At 43.4% G+C, this 21,644-nt stretch overlaps 1 protein-coding gene across 1 annotated transcript in view; it reads right to left on the bottom strand.

Moving 5' to 3' along the window:
• Window positions 1–19,247, bottom strand: part of WIF1 (WNT inhibitory factor 1) — a 59,780-nt gene extending 40,533 nt beyond the window's left edge. The window contains exons 1-2 of the mRNA XM_034770643.1: window positions 18,874–19,247; window positions 18,296–18,435 (exon numbers count right to left, since the gene is read on the bottom strand). Of these exons, the coding sequence (XP_034626534.1) occupies window positions 18,296–18,435; window positions 18,874–19,015 (282 nt within the window). The 5' untranslated portion in view covers window positions 19,016–19,247. The remainder of the gene's footprint in view (window positions 1–18,295; window positions 18,436–18,873) is intronic.
• Between the last annotated feature and the right edge of the window lie 2,397 nt (window positions 19,248–21,644).

A 21,644-nucleotide genomic window follows, 5' to 3' on the forward strand; every position in this document is an offset into this window, starting at 1 on the left:
TCAATCCTTGAGGGGGCCACTTGGGAATCTGGGGCAAAATCAGTTCTTGGTCCTGCTAGGAAACCTTTCAAGCACCTACTTTTTTCCTGTGGCATGCCACCTGTGCTATGAATTGTATGTGCATGACACTGAACTGAAAGGTATGTTGCATGTTGGTGGACTAGCTGACAATCATGCAATGTGCTGTGTAATCCTTTTTTGCAAAGTGTTGCAGTACAGATTGGACAGATATACTATATTACTGGCTCACACCTATTTGGAGACTATAAAAGTTATAGCAGGAGCTGTGCAGTGAGGAAATCCACCAGTCAGGCTATGGCCTTTCTGAGCTGTGAAGCTGCTACGGTGCATAGGAGAGGACCTCTCTCTTGTGCATTTGATCTGAGGAATGTGTGCACTAGTAAGTCCAATGTGCCTTAAGCGTCATTTAAAATGGTGCATGCAGTAAAGTGGCTCCCTCATGTGGATTCCGTAAAATGTACCAGAGGAATAGACCATTCGAGTACACGTTAGGAGCTCTACAGTTGAGAAGCGTACTATATACCTTACTCTAGTCTAGTTTATTGTAAAGTTGTGCAGGACTCTCCTGAAGACCTTCCAAAGTGTGCAGGAAATGGACTCCCTCCTATGGGCTTCCTAATGTGGGTGGGAGAAGAGCACTCTGTAGTCCAAACTCTAGTACATAGATGATCTGTGGTGCTGCCTTTTTGCAGTCACTCCTGCTGCTTCGGGTCTGCCAAAATCCACACATATGCTACACTCCCAAATACAAACACATCTTTGTCCTCCTTAGCCCATGCATTGTCTACTGTGTATTACTCACACTCAACAGAGAAAGTCTGAAATACGATTGTAAGCTGTGAATTTCAGGGGCCTGGCTTTTCTGCTTGTTCTGCCAAGTGTCTAGCACACTTTGGGCACTATAAAAGTCGTTAGTTAATTATCTCTATTCTGGTAGCGCCCAGAGGCCCCAATCAGGAAGCAGGGCACCATTATGCTAGGCACTGTACATATCATAATGAAAAGATGGTCTTTGCCCAACACAGCCTACAATCCAAGTTAACTGAATAGGATGACAGAAAATCTCTTAATGCCATGCATAGTGCTAAAAAAAACCCACCTCAACCATGTGGGATCAGTACTTTGAAATTTGCAAAAAAAAAATCTGTATCCGTATCAGTATTAGACAGCAAATGTTGCATCCAATATTGATGTACATTAGGCCCAATAATGTAATAATTAATTAAATAATAATAAAAAATTAATAAACATGCCCAGAGTTGCACAGTGCAGCATTAACAATACAAAGAACGAGGAGTACTTGTGGCACCTTAGAGACTAACAAATTTATTTGGGCATAAGCTTTCGTGGGCTAAAACCCACTTCATCAGAGGCATGCAGTGGAAAATACAGTAGGAAGATATATATATCAGAGAACATGAAAAAATGGGGGTTGCCATACCAACTCTAATGAGACTAATCAATTAAGGTGGGCTATTATCAGCAGGAGAAAAAAAACTTTTGTAGTGATAATCAGGATGGCCCATTTCCAACAGTTGACAAGAAGGTGAGAGTAACAGTAGGGGGGGGGGAAATTAGCACGGGGAAATAGTTTTTAGTTTGTGTAATGACCCATCCACTCCCAGTCTTTATTCAAGCTTAATTTAATGGTGTCCAGTTTGCAAATTAATTCCAATTCTGCAGTTTCCCATTGGAGTCTGTATTTGAAGTTTTTTTGTTGGAGTATTTGAGATCTGTAATTGAGTGACCAGGAAGGTTGAAGTGTTCTCCGACTGGTTTTTGAATGTTATAATTCTTGACATCTGATTTGTGTCAATGTATTCTTTTGAGTAGAGACTGTCCGGTTTGGCCAATGTACATGGCAGAGAGGCATTGCTGGCACATGATGGCATATATCATACTGGTAGATGTGCAGGTGAACGAGCCTCTGATAGTGTGGCTGATGTGATTAGGTACTATGATGGTGTCCCCAGAATAGATATGTGGACAAAGTTGGCAACGGGCTTTGTTGCAAGGATAGGTTCCTGGGTTAGTGTTTTTGTTGTGTGGTGGCTGTTTGGTATTTGCTTCAGGTTGGGGGGCTGTCTGTAAGCGAAAAAGTAATCTCCTTTTCAGCTGTTCGGTTCTGCCTACCTACGAGAGCTACCCTCTGGCTTTGGGTCAGTATTTGGATTCCCAAGGCCTTAGCTGCCCTTCTTTCCCTTTTCGTCTTTCTACCCTGCCTGGGAGTGGAGAACAAATCTGGGGATATTTCAGAGAAGATTGGGAGTTAACAGTCTACTGTGGATGGCTCACTAACTTCAGGATTTCTCCCTTTCTCCAATCCCCCTATTAGGGGTAAGTCTCCAAACCCGGGAAAGTCCCTCCCTATGAGCAACGGGTATGGGAGTTTAGGGACTACACCTGCTGCTACCTCAGTAGTGTTCCCCTGCATTTCAATTTTTACTGGGATGGTGGGGTAATAACTAACTGTCCCATGGATGCATGTTATCCCTGTGCGCTTTGCCTGCAGCAGCTGACTACACTTCACAAGCTTCCCTGAAATAAGTGTGATAGCACTCCCCGAATCAACCAGCGCCGTGGTTTTTGCCCCATTTAGTTTTACTGGTCTGGTGTACATATGGGGGGTTAGTGCGACCCCCACTATGGGAATTAGGGAGCGTGTGTCTGCCCAGTTCCCCAGGTCACACTGCATAGGCTCCTTGGCATTGGGACACTGTGTAGCTATGTGTCCCCACTCCCCGCAGGCGTAACATCTATATGGGGCCCTAGGCATTCCCTGGTCTCTCGGTTTGGGCAGTCTAATGACACTATCCTCTTTCCCCTCAGTGCTCCGACTCTTTGTGGCCTCCGATGGGCCTTCAGACTTTCTCTTTTTCCACCTAGGGCCCCCTAAGGGTCCAGTCACCCGAGCTCTGGGGTTTGGTGCTGCTAGTTTAACTCAGGGTGCCTCTTGCTTACGTGGTCGGATCAGTTCCCCTGCCGTCCTTCGCCTCTCTACCAATGCGACAATCTTGTCATAGGTAGAGGGTTCAATCTGGCTTACCCAGGCACGAAGGTCTGGCAGTAGTCCCCTCATGTATCGGTCGATGACCAGAACCACTAGTATCTCTTCCAACTCCAGGACTCAGTTCATAACCACTTTTGTGTGAGATGGATGAGATCATATCATTGGGACCGCGGGATTTTGTTTTCCTGGTACCTCCACTCATGATATCGCTGGGCTTGCACTGCGGTCATTACCCCAGATCTGGCCAGGATCTCTGCTTTCAGCTGGGGGTAGTCTGCCGCAGCCTCTTCAGACAGGTCATAGTAGGCCTTCTGGGCCTCTCCACACAGGAATGGGGCGAGGATGCCAGACCACTGTTCTCTGGACCAAGCTTCCTGGAGGGCTGTCCACTCAAAGGCCAGGAGGTATGCCTCTACATCATCCTCCCCTTTCTGCAGTCAATTGCTGGCCCATATGATCTGCATCCCATCATGGCCCCGGTTCAGCTCTGTAAGGCTCTTTACCTGGTTTACCAGTTCCACAACATAGCATGGTCATGGTCTTGAGCAGCCTGGTCTATCAGCAGGCGATTAGTCTCTTGCTCCGGCTGCACTGCCTCCTGTTGGGCGGCTGCCTGGACACGGGTAGCCTTCTCCTGGGCAGCTGTGACTTGTATCAGTACCCGCACTACCTCATCCATTGTGGTGAAAAAAAAAAAATAAACCCTCTCCTTTTTTTTTTTTTTATATCACCCTTCTTCTTCCGCTGCGCTGTGCACACCAAATCCCACTGCTAACACCAGTTGTGATAAAGTTCCTCCTGCCTTGATGGGTTCTGTGCTTTCTGGCGAATTCGCTTGCCTCATTTAGAAATGAATAAAAATGTAATTTTATCTGTGTAGGCATACCATAATATGAGTGCCTGAATTGACATCAGGTATGATTGCAAATGATTGGCAGGGCAAGTAAAAACGGTCAGTTAACTAAACAAGATATTCACATAGATACACAATTGTGAGTTATATCAAAGGGTAGCATAATGCTCAGACTCAAAGGGGTTCTGCTGGCATGGTAATCAAGGGAGTGAAGCTTGAGTGGTTTGTGATGTCATGAAGTCCTATAATTTATATTCACAAGACAGGTAGTGCAGTGTAAGCGTCTGCATTCTGTCACAACCCTGACCAGAAAGGGAGGACTCTAGCGATGAAAGGTACATGAAGGAAGGATCACAGACTGCAATCACAGAAATTTGATCATGCTCACCTAATTCTAACAGATGTGCTCTAGGCAAATCTAGGAGAAGGCCAAAAAACCCTCACAAAAAACAAACAAACAAACACAGCCCTGCACAAACCAAAACCCAGGGTGCCTGCCAATACACCCTGGTGGAAAATGCTTTCCTCATTTCAAATTTGGCTAGCTGGTGCTTGTGAGCACAAAGCATCCCATAGGTAAACACCTTGCAGGCATAAGTGAATTCTTTCCATCCTCAAAGAGCTCCCAAAGTATGATGCTGGGCAACTGCTCATCCTCCTTGAGGGCCTTCATGTGGGATCTTGCACATCTCGTCACATCTATTCAATGTGAGACCATATGGGGAAACAGACTTTAGGGGGAAGTGACATCAGCGTACCGATCACACTCAGATGAATCTCTTTATTTTATCAAACGTAATTTTTACAGTTTCCTTTATTTCCCAGTGCCTGGCTCAGCAAGATACCTGAATGAATATGAACTACCTGAGAATCACACTTGAAAAGATCAGACCAACTTTTACCGAACCTTTAAAAGAAACTGGTACAGACACCACGTGAGCCAGTTACTGAAAGTGTCCAGCATGCTTGAATTTTGCCTAAATGGTTTACAGTCTAAGATTCCTATAGGATATGTCACTGCTCCTAGATTTGCAGGTAGTGATGGTGGTGCATGGTGCATTTCATCTTCTACAACTGACCAAAAGTTTGTGTGACCTCTCCAGTTATCTATGCCTTTGTCACCTCTAGACAGACTATTGTTGTGCACTCTAGTTAGAGCTACTTTTGAAGGTCACTCAAAATTGTCATCTGGTTCAGAATGTACCTGTCCACTTCCAGAGATAAGCGGGTCATTATAAGCACATAATGCCAGCGCTCAAATCTCTGAATTGGCTCCCTGAATAGTCTACAAACTAATAGTACAACAGACTGCTTCTCACTTCATAGCCAACTGTAGTACTTGAGGATGGTTGGAAATCTGCAGCTAATGGTTTCTGTGGTTGAACTCTCAGGCCTGGTGGCAGGTCTTCTCCTTAGAGAGCCCCCATTTAGGGAATGTGTTGCCTTTGGCCAGAATTTGAATTTTCAGGCTTCCAGGCTTGATGTCAGGCTTATTTATTTCCTTTAGCATTTGGTTGTTTTTTTTTAAACTTTAGCTGAGATAAAAAACTAACGAATGGTTATTCTACGAATGTTTTCTAGAAACAATCAGGAAAGTGGTATTTTTAGTTTTACTGTTATAATTTATTATGGGTAGCATATATAATTTTATCTTTTTTAATATGTTTTTTCTAATTAGAGTGCTCAGCAGCTATGGCAGTAAATGCTAGAGAAATGAATAAATAATTGTCCGTTCCTCTTCTCCCTCACATATCCTAGTAAGTTGGATTCTACCAGTACCTCCAGGGACAAAAGTCCAAATGGTGAGTATCATATGGGTTTAAAAACAAGCAAACAAAACAAAGCAAAGTTTGACATTTAACCTATACTTGGGGTGGGGTGAGGGGAGAGATCAGAAGTGTCCACATGTTTTCTTGTTGCTCAGTTGAAATAGGTCCTTACGCAAGTCTTTGTGATCCCATTTTTTGTGTACAACAGCTTCTTCTCCAAGCTAGACAGACTGCAGAAATTTAACTCACAACTATCTTTTGATGAGCTTAGTAGCTTTTCTCTGAAACGTCTCCAGAAAGTATATACTATGGAATTAAATATATGTTGGGCCAGGGGCTACAGGAGAGTGATCGAAGGCAGATATATTAGCCACAGGTTAAGCAGGTCCCTTTTCCCTGGGTAAGGTAACAGGGGCAGTTCCAGAACAATCAGGAAATTGCTGGAACAAATTAAGACAGACAGGCTAATTAGGACACCTGGAGCCAATTAAGAAGCTGCTAGAATCAATTAAGACAGGCAGGCTAATCAGGCACCTGGTTTAAAAAGGACCTCACTTCAGTTAGAGAGGGGTACGTGTGAGGAGCTGGGAGTAAGAGGTGCAAGAAGCTGAGAATGAGTAGATGTATTGTTGAAGGACTGCGAAGTACAAGCGTTACCAGACATCAGGAGGAAGGTCCTGTGGTGAGGATAAAGAAGGTGTTGGGAGGAGGCCATGGGGAAGTAGCCCAGGGAGTTGTAGTTGTCATACAGCTGTTACAGGAGACACTATAGAGAGCTGCAATCCACAGGGCGGGCCCGGGTTACCCCCCAATCCCCTCACCTCCCTATTTGATATAAGGGGAGTTGATCTGGACTGTGAGTCCCACCAGAGAGGAAGGTCTCTGGCCAGTCCCCTGACCCATTAGATGGGCCAGCAGAGACTGTGGGAATTGTTCTCCTCCTTTTTCCAATGCTGGCCAGTGATGAGGTTAGCTGAGTGAATGGCAGGTTTGTGCCACTAACAAAAGGAGCCAAACTGAGGACTGCCATGAACCTCTGAGGCGAGCAAATCTGCCAGAAAGTGCAGAGCCCACCAAGGCAGAGGAGGAGCTTTATCACAGTACCCAAAATTGGGTGCAGCAGTTTTAGGCTTAAATTGCAGCAAGGGAGATTTAGGCTAGATATTAGGAAAAACCTCCTAATGGTAAGGTTAGTGGGACCCCCTTAACATGGAATTATACAATGGCATAACTTCGCTTGTTTTGTTTATGATACTCCTTCAGATGCACCCTTCAATTAGCTTCTTCGTTGCAAATGAATGAGGCATTTCTATCTTCATACTACTGATAACTTGAATCCTTAAGTTTTTCACTGATGGCATATAATGTGGGTCCAACCTGGCTTGAAAACTATACTCAGAGAGTAGTTAGCAATAGTTCACAATCTAACTGGAAGGGCATATTGAGTGGTTCTATTCAATATCTTCATTGGTGATTTGGATAACGGCCTTGAGAATACACTTGTAAAGTTTGTGGAAGATACCAAATTGAGAGGGGTTGCAAGCACTTTGGAGGACAGGATTAGAATTCAAAATGATCCTGACAATCTGGAGAGATGGTCTGAATTAAACAGGATGAAATTCAATAAGGACAAATGCAAAGTACTACACTTAGGAAGGCCTATGCAATTGCATAAATACAAAATGGGAAATGACTGCCTAGGAAGGAGCACTATAGAAAAGGATCTGGGGATTATAGTGGATCACAAACTAAACATGAGTCAATGTAATACTGTTGCGCAAAAAAAAAAAAGCAAACATCATTCTGGGATGTACTAGCAGGAATGTTGTAAGCAAAACATGAGAAGTAACTCTTCCACTCTTCTCAGCACTGATGAGGCCTCCACTGGAGTACTGTGTCCAGTTCTGGGCACCAGAAAGATGTGGAGAAAGTCCAGAGGAGAGCAACAAAAATGATTAAAGGTCTAGAAAACATGACCTATGACAGGGGTGCCAACCTGTGGCTCCAGAGCCACATGCAGCTCTTCAGAAGTTAATATGCGGCTCCTTGTATAGGCACCGACTCCGGGGCTGGAGCTACAGGCGCCAACTTTCCAATGTGCGTGTGTGTGTGTGGGGGGGTACTCACTGCTCAACCCCTGGCTCTGCCACAGGCCTTGCCCTCACTCCTCCCCTTCCTGCCCCCTCCCCTGAACCTGCCATGCCCTCACTCCTCCCTCTCCACCCCAGAGCCTCCTGCATGCCCTGAAACAGCTGATAGGGAGGTGTGGGGAGGGAGGGAAAGGTGCTGATCGACAGGGCTGCCGGTGGGTGGGAGGTGCTGTGAGTGGGGAATGGGGAGCTGATGAGGGGCTGCTGACATATTACTGTGGCTCTTTGGCAATGCACATTGGTAAACTCTGGCTCCTTCTCAGGCTTAGGTTGGCCACCCCTGACCTATGAGGAAAGACTGAAAACATTGGGTTTTCTTAGTCTGGAGAAGAGAAGACTGAGGGGGGACATGATAAGTCTTCAAGTATGTAAAAGGTTGTTATAAAGAGGAGGGTGATAAATTGTTCTTAACCACTGAAGATCAGACAAGAAGCAATGAGCTTAAATTGCAGCAAGGGAGATTTAGGTTAGACATTAGGAAAAATTCCAAATTGTAATAGTAGTTAAGCACTGGAACAAATTACCTAGGGAAATTGTAGAATCTCTGTCATTGGAGGTTTTTAAGGACAGGTGAATCAAATACCTGTCAGGGATGGTCTAGTTATCTACTTACATACTTAGAGCTGCCTCATTGCAGGGGACTAGACTAGATGATCTATTGAGATCCCTTCCAGTCCTACATTTCTATGATCGCAGTTCAATGTACAGACTGGTTGGTAGGTGAATTTCCTGCCTGCTTTAAGACACAGTCCATGTGCCCCATGGTGTGTCAAAAGGTACCTTTTTCCTTGGGGTATGACTCATTAACAAACAAAACTGTAAGATAACAAAAGTCCAGTCCAAGTCTTCTTTTCAGGCTTGGCTGCTCACAGGGGCCTACTTCAGTGTTGTTCAGTCCACACCTCTGGTCCTCTCTGTCTCAGACCCAACACTTCCTTACCAGTTCCTCTTTTTATATTTATTCCTTTCACTGTCTATATATCAGTGTGACTTCCATTTTGAAGGATCTAAAAGCACTTTTACAAAACAAAATATAAATTATGTACTTGTCACAAGGTGATACTAGCCCTTTCAGAAGCTGACCCCAGTTAGATTTATGAGAGGGCATCTGGGTCCTAGAAGAATGAGACTGGCAGATGAGACCAGGAGCCTGAGAGAAGCCAGACACAGGAAGCAGCTGGTGAGAGCTGGCAAGAGTGGCTTGGGAGAGAGCTACAGGAGACCCAGCAGAAAAGCTGAGTCCTAAGGAGAGCTGGAACAGAATTGCTGGTGAGAACTGACCAAAGCTAGGACCCCTGATTGTGGGGAGGCCTTTGGGGTGGAACAACGCAGGGAGACTTGGGGTGAAGACCTGAGAGGAGGAGGCCCATAACAAGGGGTTGGTCCTAGCGAGGGGTTCCTTGACCAGTGGTAGGACTCGGAGACAGAGACGCCTCAGTAGTGGAACACTGTGGGAAGATCTATTGCAGGAGACCTGACTTGAAGGGCTGTGGTAAGAGTCATGAGACTGGTCATTCTGAGACAGGGAGGCCCGGAGACTGGGGTCTTGGATCAAGGGCAAAAGGAACTGGGAACAATGTGCTGCTATTGACTCTCACATGGGTGACTAGGAGATGATGTCCCTCGAGAAGGGAATGGAAAAACTTTTGTGTCCCTATGTATTTACTGTGAGAACTGGAGAATGGTTTTACTACAAGGAATTACTGCACTGGTGTATATGAATAAATTATGCCCAAAGGCGGGTTTTGTATTGGACACTGAAAGACTATGCCCCTTTCAAGGACAGACAAAAAGGGAAACTGAAGCTGGCACACTTGTCATGCTGCAGCCTTCTGCAGGTCAGGCTGCCTTGTAACTGTATTTACTTCAGTGTTTTAAAAAAGCCAAGCAAATTCCTATCCATTTGCTCTCTGCAAATGTACACTAGACATATTTATAAATCTCCAGATAAAGAACAAACTATTTACCTATCTAGGATTAACCACCCCTACACACACCTTTACCCTAGTATCCCCTTTCTTAGCCTACTAGTGTGGGGGAAGGGACATATCTTGCTGTGTGCTCTGAAGACTAACAGATTCAGGTTCTGTCTGATCAATTGTGAGACCCAGTTCGAGTGTCCGAGGCCCTTCAGAGAGAACATCCTGCCAGCAGCATCCTCTTTAAACCAGGGCACTGTCAGTTCAAGCACCTCAGCTAGCAAGATACTGCATGAAGAGAGAAGGATCTCAAAGCACATGGATTTATAGAGTCGGGCTTCTATTGCTTTATGAAACTAGCTGAGCCTGGCTCACCATGGCCAGTCCCTCTCTCCAGCACTCCCATCCAGCCACCAGCCGTGGGTCCTCAGCCCTCATATTTATGTACACTAAATTGGCTTAAGTGCAATTTCCCACAAAAACGCAAACACTAAAAGTAAGGAAGTTGCAAGTTAAGGTAACAACCGCATCCAATACTGAAACCAGTCTTCAATTATTAGCCCATTACAACATATTCACTTTCAGTACAACAGTACTATTACTTTGGTGCATATATCAAGGAAGTGAACTTCACCCACACTGCAATGCACCACTTTCTAGTACTACATCATTAAGTAATGTAATCACCATTCCAGTTCCCAGGACAAATTATCTCAGAATGACAACCTTGGCAGCTGCACAAACCAAATGGAGAAAAAATACAAAGCTGCTGATCACATACTCAGAATAACTTATTGAAAACATAATAAACTTCTCTTTACCCTATGACTTTCAAAAAAGTCAGATCAACTGTGTAATATGCAGCACCAAGCCAAACCATCCCTAATACCGGTGAAATGTACACATACACACTGTTTCAGATGTCTATTTATAATGTCATGAACAAAACACATTTAGAGGTCTGAGGTAAGGTTGAGCAATGCAATGTGATTTTTCAGTACTTTGAGTGCAGTGTTGGCGATAGTATGGTTGAATTTAAGGGTTCTGATTCTCTACTATGTCTGGGCTGTACTCAGATGTAATGGCAAGCGGTTGCTGCAGCAAGCCAATGGTGGTTCCCTGGACCTTGGTGAGCCAGTACCAGCGGAAGTTAGTGCAGCAAAGGCCCTACAGTGATTTCTGAAACTAGCAGCCCTTACACCAGCAGAGGATCAGGCATAGAAGAGCTTGGCTCCACTACACCCCAACTCCATACCCAACATGTCCTCTCCTCCCCTGGTTTAAGTTCACTTTGTGCTGCATACGCGGCACAAAGTGAACGTAGTGAATCAAAGAATCTGTCCAAATTGTGTTAGAGGGCATATGTGTTTTGAAACCAGTGGAGGTACACTGCTGTTAAGGTGGTATAATGCAACAGAGAATCAGGCCCCTGATGTTGGTGTCTTCAGTAACTTAGACTTTCCAGAGCCAGTAGATCTCCAAACCATGGGCTTGATTCTCCTCTCACCCTCATTGTTTTTACATCAGTATAACTGCATTCATTTCAATAGTTATTCCCGACTGTCACAAGTGTAGGTGTAACACCGACCGACCCTGGTCGTCGGCAGGCAGGATTGAACCTAGGGCCTCTGGAGCTTAGTGCAGGAGCCTCTACTGCATGAGCTAAAAACCAACTGGCTGTTAGGTAAGGCTGTAGAGCAAACTCATTTTATCTCTTTTTCTCTAAGTGGTCTCAGTGCCACCTGATGGGACTGAACACCACTCCCAGGAGGTGTGTGAGTTAGATATGCAAGATCAGAAGTAGGCCCCATGTCGTCTTCAAGCTGTTTTCACTTCAGTGTAGGGCCCCACAAAAGTTGGGCCCCACAAAAGTTACACCCCACTTCAGTAGGGCTCTTCTTTCAAGCTTGTCTTACCCTCTGAGCTGGAACTGAAACCCAACTTCCTTTGCCTCAGATCCATTTCCAGTTGCCCCACAAACCATTTTTCCTGTCTTCAGCCAGATACCCATTCCAGAACTTTCACTCCTCAAAGTCTAGCTATACAGGAATGCTCTGCAGGGAGTAACCAGCAACTCCTGAGGCCAGCTCCAGAATATCCCAGTAGTTTACAGACCAGCTCTAGCATATGCACTTCACAAAAACCACCATTGTACTGGCATTACGTCCTCTTCCCCTTGATGATAGTCTTAGAAACAAAGCCAAGGATTGAAGGGGCATAAAGAATGAATTGCAAGAGGTGCTCCCTCTAGGACACAGCTGAAGCAGGGGAATGTGAGGAAGCTCACACTATTTTATTGTGTACACTGTACTGTACTATTATGTGGCTAAACACAAGATTCATGCTCCAGGGCTGTCAATCTAAAAGGATAAACTTAAAAAAGAACATCAGTATGATTATGGTTTCCCTGAAGAGAATCAGGAAATATGAGCTTGATCCTATAAGGAGCTGGGTGCCCTTAACTCCCATGGATGCCAGCAGTGTGCATTCTGTGGAGGAGGAGAGTATTCAGCATTTCATAGGAGACACTCTGCACATTGCAGAATTGGGCCCTATCAAAGCATCACCCAAAAAATTAACATCAATAGATCTTCCTCAGACTAACTACAGAAATAAAATAAGGTGTCCTTCACTAACCCAATGGGATTTTCCACCTCCAAAAAAAAAATGTCTAAAATGAAATTTGTATTCTCACCCTGATTGGTATAATAGGAAATGTAACAGACTTTATGTGATCTTTCAAAACCCCTTAAAGCATCTATTTTGAGTATTTTACTCAACTATTATCTACCACTTCCATATGGTGAAAACATTTTTCAAACTACTGTAAAAAGAAAACTCAGGTGGCTTTGAAAACTCATTACTCCTAACTAAGGTAGGCACAACATTAGAAATAAAACTGACCAAATGTAATGTAAACATTGTAAATATGACCTAATATTTTACCATTTCAGAAAATGTAGGTCAAATAACAGATCTATGCATAGCCTATGTGAGAATGGGGCCCCAGGTATGTGCTTAAATGCACATAAGATGCTTTGATAGGAATACTGTCAACACAAAATTGATCCAAAATTTAGATATTACAAAAATAAGATGTGCACAATGCCTAGGGCCAAAACAAATGTTTTAATGCATTAATTGTTTTTACTGGAAACAGTTCTTATTATACAAATCATTCCATTGCACTGTTTGCAACCCTAACTTTACAGCATTTGGAACCTAAAAGGGAAATTGATTATAAACCAATGTGAAACTGATGTCATTTGTTTTCCAAGTTGAGAGCACTGTAAAAGTAAATAAACACAATAAGTGAAAAGTAAATTGGGGTCTAAAATTCAAACGCGTAGTTAGTAACATAGGGAGAGATCTGTTTTTTCCAGTATATCATTTTAAAGTTTGGTGTACCTTTAATTCCAGTATTTGTCAACAGCTAGTTCTGTAAAAACATTGAAAGTTTTATTACTTCCGCTTTTTTATTCAAAGCACATCTCTGTTTTGTTTTTAGCAATGTTCTTAAAGAAAAGAATAAGCACTGAAAATTCCATTGAAGGGTTTATTTTCCACAACTACACTGCTGTGTAAAAAGTGTAATTGTGTAGTTTACATATATGCCATGTAAATTACTATGGAAACCAGATGTAGCTTATAAGGTGCCTTGTAAGTCATTTCTACTGAGCAATAAAGCTTTTTTTTTTTTTTTTTGGCAAAACTTTGAGAAACTTACTGCTGTTTTCTATCAGCAGATAGAACAGATGGCTGGCACATGCCTGCTTTACTAAATGAAGTGGGATCTCTATAGCATTACTCTTTGATCCCTGGTGGCATGTCTACAACACCAAGATGCAAAATACCACAGCAGAATAGAATCTAAATATTAAAGGTTTGGAGCTATGCTTTTGATACAAGAACCCCCTTTTTAAAAATCATGCCCACTGTATGTAAACATATTCACATTTCACATTGAAATTGTGGTACAGAGGTCAGAAAACAAGGTATTTCCTCTGTTTGCTGACATGAACCACAGTGAAGGTACTACTGTAAATCCCAAGAGTCCAAAGTTATGCAACCGCGTTTATCATAACTTCCAAAACAGTCATAATTCCATTAGAAAGAATGTGGCCTGTACACATTAGACAATTTTAGAAATAATAAAAATTGCTGCTGTAATTGCTATGTACAAATGAGGTGTTTATTTATGTTCAGCGATTCCACTGAAATATTATTTGAACTGAAATCCACCACCTTTTGTTTTCCCTTTATTTTATCAGTGGTGTTGTAATATTTAAATGTTTCTCCCATTATGCCAATAATGGTATATAACAAGTAGTCTATTCACCTTCCTGAGGGAGGGAGGAAGCACATAAATCTTTTAACATAGTCAGATGTTTTCTTATTCCTTCATTCTGAGCCAGATTCTGATCTCAGTCACATAAGTAAAAATATAAAGTAATTCCAACGAAGTGGGTTATTTTGGATTTACCCCCATGTGGATGAGATCAGAATCAGCCTCTCTGAGCTGTAATTTTATCTCCTTTCCTAAGCCTCCTTTTGCAAAACAGAAGGTATGCTGAAAAACATCATAGAGTGACACATCTCACCATACAGACTGGACACCGCTTCTGCATTATTCAGTTACCAGTAAGTGTTGGAGCAAAAAAACCCGACTTGTTTTTGATCTTGACTCTTCTTCTGCCCACTGAATTAATCAGATGCTTATTTTGTCTTTATGCTCCAGTACTTACCTCCTATTCACTGACAAAGCCTTTGCTTTATGTTGATTCTGATCTGCAAACACTCATATCTATGCTTAATTTTACTACCAAAGCAGTCCCACTGAAATCAGGGGGACTACTCCCATTAGTAAAGTTAAGCATATGCATATGTGTTTGAAGGTTTGGCGCCTATATCCCCCTCAGATATTGCTAAATACTGCTGAAGTGCTATTACCAACTGCATGCTGTAGGACTACCATCCAGTGAGCAAAGTAAAGCATGTTGCAGCATAAGTTAGCACACTAGGGACTATTTTTCTCCAAATTAGGAAGGCTCTGCACACACATCCCCCAGCATCAAGAAGAGAACAGAATAGACCCACAAATCACTTATACCTTTTGCAGGATATAAAAATGAAGCAACACCAGTGACTTCTAGTGGTTACACAGATGTATGCAATGTACAATATTATCCCATGGGAACATTTTTTTTTAAACACAGAACATCTGTACAACATTCTGAAGTACAATTTTTCTAAACATAAAACTACAGCTGTTACAAAGTTTACACAGCATAGGTAATACTGGGTGGAATTTTAATAAATAAGGTCCCAATAAATAAGGTGGACTGAGCAGCTTAGTATGCGTGGCTCCTCTTGACCTCACTGGGTATTGAGAGTGCTCACAACCTTGAAGTATCAACTCTTAATTTAGTTATCCTCCCCACAAAATTTGCCATAATTTTGAAGTCCCTTATCCGCAATGAGTTGCTCAAGAATTAAAATAAACAAACATTTTTCATTTACTAATGAAAATGGCTTTAACAGTTCCTACATCAAAGATTTTTTCCCCCATGTAGAAACAACAAAAATGTCCAACTGCAAAGAAAAGCTAAGGAAATTCTCAGACAAAAACTAAGGCTGAGTAAAGGTTTCGAACACATAGTACTTACCTGGAGTGTGCAACAGATATTTGTAAAAGCCATTACATTTAAAATAAAAAGAAAACATTTGAAAATGTGAATTTAAAGTAAAAACTTTTTTCAAATGTTGGAAATATTGGAAAAGTGGAGTTCTGAAGCCACAAACAACCTTAATTCTGTCCTTTTAGCACTGCCACTAAGTTAAATTAGGTGCATGTGCATGTTATTTCAAAATTATCATTCTTATTTACTGGTTTTACCATAGGGCGTAGGAACCCTAGTCATGGACCAGGACCCCAGTGTGCTAGATGCAGTACAGTGCTAATTAATTTTGTAGTTTTGACTATGGACTGTCAAGATCTAGGGCAAGACCCTTATACTGGCTCCAACCCCTTTACACCAGGAAAAAGGGCAGGAACAATATATAGACACTGTCAAAAAGCCCTGGTTCCCACCAGGGGAAGATATCCTTGGCACAGAAACTGTGGAAGACAGATGTAAGGCTGGCCTCAGAGAACCTACTGGGACAGGAAGGGCATGTTGGGGGTGGGCCACAGCACACACTACTGTGGAGATTTCAGGGAGCACTGCAGCCCAGAAGGCAACCCAGAGAGGCTGCCTTGCCAGTCCTTGGAACAGCCCAGGATTGGAAAGACATGAGGCTGGCTTAAAGTCACCATAGTCACCCCGTCTGGGCTGTGAGTTAGAACTCCTTACCTAATCTGCACTGATACATCATGTTTAAGTATCCACAGCCATTGGAACAAACTGCTCAGGTATACATACTCTGTATGCACAGGATGGAGGTGGATAGGGGCAGTAAGTGCTAACTAAACAGGATTATATATTTTCCACCAAATGAATAGCCTATGTTATTTTTAGCATTTATTTGACTGAAAGCTAACACTACTTTAGAAACAGGAGGAGTGAGACAGTTAAGGTTGTTTATAGTACTTTATCTCCATATATTATTTTTTCCAATCATTTTTGTTTTACCTTACCTTAAAAATTCCAGAATTAAGGTTTGTGTTTTTAAAAATCAACATTTTTCTCCTTAAATAATTGCTATGTCTTATGCTTAACTAAATCCTTCACTTCATCTTAATTTTTTTACCTGAAGTATGTAATAATAAATTATTCCAATCGGTTTCTGAAGAAATTAAACTCCTTCGATAGTTCTGATCTGATTTTGACATGGGAGATATTCAAATAGCATTTGTGTAGATGTACAGCCATTGAAACTGTAGATTAATTACTTTTTAAATTTTAAAATATTTAAGGATGTCAAGGCAGTTTTAACTAATATGATTTCAGTAAATAAATTAAAGAGAAAGAAGAATGATTGTCACAGTTCAAATGGGATTTCATCCTGCAAGGTGCTGAATACCCTGATCCCAATCCAGTAGAGATGTTAAACACATGCTTAACTTTAAGCGTGTGAGCAGTGTCATGCATTTCAAATGTTACAATCACAGCTTTCCAACAAACTGTTCACTGGGTTGCAGAAGAGGGGACTTAGAGCAGAAAAGAAAAAAAGAGGATAGGGAAAAGGAATTGGGTTCTCTCTGATGTCTCAATCCCACTACCCTTTAAGATTTTTTTTCCTCATGGACAGCAGTACAATCATGCCTGTCCTGGGACATGTTAACTACGGCTAGTTACTTAAATAGCACTCTGGTATAATTTTTGTTTTCTCTATAACTATAGATACAAATAGAACTCCTGTGACCTCAGTCCCCATACAAGTCACTTTGCTTCTCTGTGCCTCAGTCCTCATCTGTAAAATGGGGATGATAGCACTTCCCTACCTCAGAGGGGTCTTGTGATGATGAATATATTAAAGAGTGCAAAGCATTCAGATACTAAGTACTTAACATAGATAGAAGGGTATGACAGTTGCTGTAAGAGATTTCCTGAATCATAAATGACCACTTTGAAAAAAAATGTTTCTAAACAATTGAAAACTCGCATAGTTATAAAGTTGACCAAACTATAACCAAAATATTCACTGAATATTTTGAAAAGTACATGATTTTTTTTATTGAACATTCTCTTGTATAAAATGCATAGACTGCTTTTTTTTAAAAAAAAGTTGTTTTATTTAGAATTCTTTTCTGTTAAGCTGAATATGTCTCCGTATCCATGATAACTTTAGACCAACATGATGCAGTGTTATGCAAATTTAACATATTTATCAGTCTGTCAAATTATGCATACTTTATCTTTTCAGTAAAAAAAGTTAAATAGAGAATTGTGGGCTCAATAGATTGCAACGTTGCATAGTTTTGCCATTATACTTTGTAGAAATAGATCTAGGCAATACAGCTCCTATTTTAACACAACTATGCATATTGAAACAGCGTGTGTGTATTTAATAAATGAGTCATAGTAGAGCTCCATATGCTAAAACCTTATGCTTTTTAAAAAAATAAAATAACAAAATTGTATCCACATTATGGACTGTTGACCTGTAAAATTTCATTTAAGGCTAGCTAATGTCTTCCTCATGAGCCTGTGTTGTCTAATCTTGTTGGTTCTTTTATCCTTAGTTTATCAGCAAAGAAAGCATACCCTCCTTCTTAAAATCCCATTTTAAAATTTACTTCTTCCAAGAATTTTCCTTATAATAATTTCCACGTCAATAATGTGCCCACAGCCTGCCATGTTACCACATATTTTGTTGTCTGAATTAAATTATAAACTCGTTGGGTTAGGGACAGTGTTTCATTCTGACTTTATTTAAAGCATTATACATTTTCCATGCTCGATAAATAATTCCTATAACAGGTGGTTCTAGATCAAGGGCTCATTCTTTAGTGTCTTTTTGGCACATATCAGAAATAGTTTCCTAAAATATTCTAAAAATTAAATATTTGCCTCTGCTGAACATATTTAAAGAGGACTTTTTTTCTTCTTCCAGTCTCAATCTGTACCTACCCTTCCTGTTGCATGCCAGGTAAAATTCATAGAGTGGATATTGACTGGAATAGCTGGCATCCTCTGCTGGGCTTTTCTGAAATCATGAGTGAATGGGGCCATTTTCCCCTCTGAAACAATCAGAATATCCTCTTCAAAGCCTGTAAAACAAAAATATACAGACTGGAAAGAGGGAAATGAAGCAGGATTCTCATGTATGATGAACATTTTACTGTAGAGAATGTTTATCATCGCTATCACCTAGTTCTTGGGAAGCCTAACCACTGGGATAAACTTTCCCATTCCTATGCTACAAACAACAACAATGTCTGAACCACCTAAAGTTTCCACTGGCACTTCGGTTTTCACGGCTAAAACACAGAGCTCAAGTGCATCGGTTAGTCTTTATGGAGGGCTACGCCTTTCAGCAGGAGCCCACTAGTGCAGGTTAACAAACTGCTTGGAGAAGTAACGCACTGAAGCCTCTAGGCAGGGCGGTTTCATGGGGCTGGAAAACACGTTGCTGAAGCGCCTCCAGGGAGACACTGACTGGAGCAAAGAGCCGGTGCTAATGCGAGGGGGGTAGAGCCCCAACTTACCTATCAGGACTCTGGCTTGATGAGCATCAATCCACATGTAGAGAGTGTCCTCTTGCCGCTGCGCTGCCCGCGCCGGCAGAGCCCAGAGGCTCAGGATGCTGCAGAGCCCGAGCGCGGAGCAGAGGGCGCTCGGACCGGCCATGCTGCTGCTGCTGCTGCTGCTGCTCCGAAAGGCGCCGGGCGCTCCCTCGCGCTGCCTTCCCCTCGCCCGGTGCCGCGCGCACACGCCGCGTGTCTCCGGCCGACTGGCTCTGGGCAGCAGGCTCTGGCTGGCCGCGGGGGGTGGGTTCGCCCGCTGGCAGCAGCGAGCGGGGCTGGGAGTCGGGCTGAGCGCGGCTGAGGGGGGACGTGCCTGGGAAAGGCACCGGCACCCAGCGCTGCTGCTGAGCCCCGCTAGGAGGCGCCTGGAGCAGGGAGGCGAGGCCGGGCTGGCAGCGCGGCTCCCCCAGAGGGGGCCGGAGAAGCCCGCCGAGTCCTTCCCTTGCTCGCCCGCACTTCCCGGTGCACGGCAGGGAGGCGAGGGGAGGAGGGGGGAAGGAACGGGGAGGGGGTGCCGGCGGGGAGCGGGTGTGGGAGGCGCAGGTGGGGATGGGAGGAACTGGGGAGGCGGGTTGTCCAGAGAGGCGTTAGATGGGGGATAAGTGGCAGGGAGACACCTGGGAGGGGTGAGTACAGGGGCTAATGGGGGCGGGTGTATTGAGTGCTGGGGGGAGTATAAAGGTAATGGGGGGTTGTGGGGTGAGAGGGGGCAGGGGGAGTACAGGAGCTAATGGAGCAGGTGGGGAGTGTGGGCAGGGTGAGTATAGGGCTAATGGAGCAGGTGGGGAGTGTGGGACACGGGGCAGGGTGAGTACAGGGGGTAATGGAGCTCGTGGGGTGTATTGAGGACACAGGGCTGGGGTGAGTACAGGGGGTAATGGAGTGGGATGGAGTGTGCGGGGGACATGGTGGGGTCAGTACAGGGGGTAATGGAGTGGGTGGAGTGTGGAGGGAACACAGGGTGTGGATGAGTACAGGGGGTAATGGAGCAGGCACATAGATGATGGAACTGCCGTACCCCCTGTCTTGAAGTGGTTTCCATCATATACAAGTTATAAAGTTTGGTTCAATGGCTCTCAGCAGCCCCACTATACAAATTGTTCCAGCACCCCTGAGCAGGCGTGTCGGAAACAAGGCTTAATGATCTCTGTACAGGGAGGTGTGTGGTGGAGGGAGCTGCCCTTTCTTAGCATGTGGCAGTACGCTGCTGGGGTCAGTGTTGGGGCACACGCTACCCAGTGTTCATTCAGTGTGTGTTCTCTAGGACACACCATTTAACTTTGTGTCTTTCTTTGTGCCCGTCTGCAAGGCTCCCAGTCCCTCTGGCTCCCAGGGCTTGCAGTGAGTGAGTGGGCTCTGGGCAAGGTGGCTGGGGTTGGTGAAAGGTCCTGTGCACATGGAAGCTGCTGCAGCCCGGCCTGCCTCCTGGCTTGTGGCTCAGCCTTACCCAAATCGTATTTACCAACAGTGCACATAGTTTCATCTGACACTAAAGTTTCTCCAACACTTTGTTCCTGTAATCCCTTTTTTAGCAAAGTACAGTAGCACGTGCCTTACCTAGCCCTTCCTTCAAGAGGACTTTGTTCTGCGGGTTAAGGACAAAGAATAGGGTGACCAGACAGCAAATGTGAAAAATCAGGACAGGGGGTGGGGGGTAATAGGAGCCTATCTAAAAAAAAGACCCAAAAATCGGGACTGTCCCTATAAAATCGGGACATCTGGTCACCCAAACAAAGAATGATACAGTTTACCGATATTTGAAATAATCAGTCCTCTGATACCTGCACCCCTTTGCTTTACCATACTCTGTATGCATTTGACTGTGACTTTACTCAACCTGTACCCTGCAAGCTGATTTGCGTGACAAGACCACTGCTACCTCCTACAGTGCCTAGCCCCTTTAAAGTCAGTGGGGTTCTGCACAGGCCCATACCCCACTGCATTATTCGTGCCTTGGGTCATAAGGAATTTGGGACAGGCATTTTGTCTCCTGCACCTGGGAAGTGTGGTGTGTGTTTATGATGCTATATATTATCAAATTATTATCATTTGCATTGCAGTAGTACTTAAAAGTCCCTTGTTAATAAGATAAATATAATAATTAAAATAGGCAATTCTGAAAAATCATGACTCCTTGCAATAATGAAGTTTCTAAATGCACATTGACAGTACAGTAAATTTAGGTTTAGTATTGGAGAAATGTGAACCAAACGGCATGTGTGTGCAGTTGGGCAGTGCCAGTGGCACATGGGCCTTCAGCAGAGCAGTGTGCTCCAGTGATCCTTTCCCTGAACCCAACAAAGGCAAAGTGCCAGCTTGCTATAGCAGCCTTCTAACTACACAAGCTAGTGACTTGTGCTGTGAGTACAAGCATTACAGGGTTTGCTTTGCTTTGGCATACAGATGCATTGGTGAATCTGGGACAAATACCACATAGGAGCGATCAGGCTCTATCTTGCACTTGGACAAATGATATAATGTAATGGATGCTATTTGAAAATATCAAAGTAATGCTGCAATTTACATAGAAACCATAGGTTTCAGAGTAGCAGCCGTGTTAGTCTGTATCCGCAAAAAGAAGAACAGGAGTACTTGTGGTACCTTAGAGACTAACAAATTTATTAGAGCATAAGCTTTCGTGGACTACAGCCCACTTCTTCGGATGCATGGGCTGTAGTCCACGAAAGCTTATGCTCTAATAAATTTGTTAGTCTCTAAGGTACCACAAGTAC

The sequence above is a fragment of the Trachemys scripta genome, chromosome 1 (assembly GCF_013100865.1).
Source record: "Trachemys scripta elegans isolate TJP31775 chromosome 1, CAS_Tse_1.0, whole genome shotgun sequence".
Lineage (NCBI taxonomy): Eukaryota > Metazoa > Chordata > Testudines > Emydidae > Trachemys > Trachemys scripta.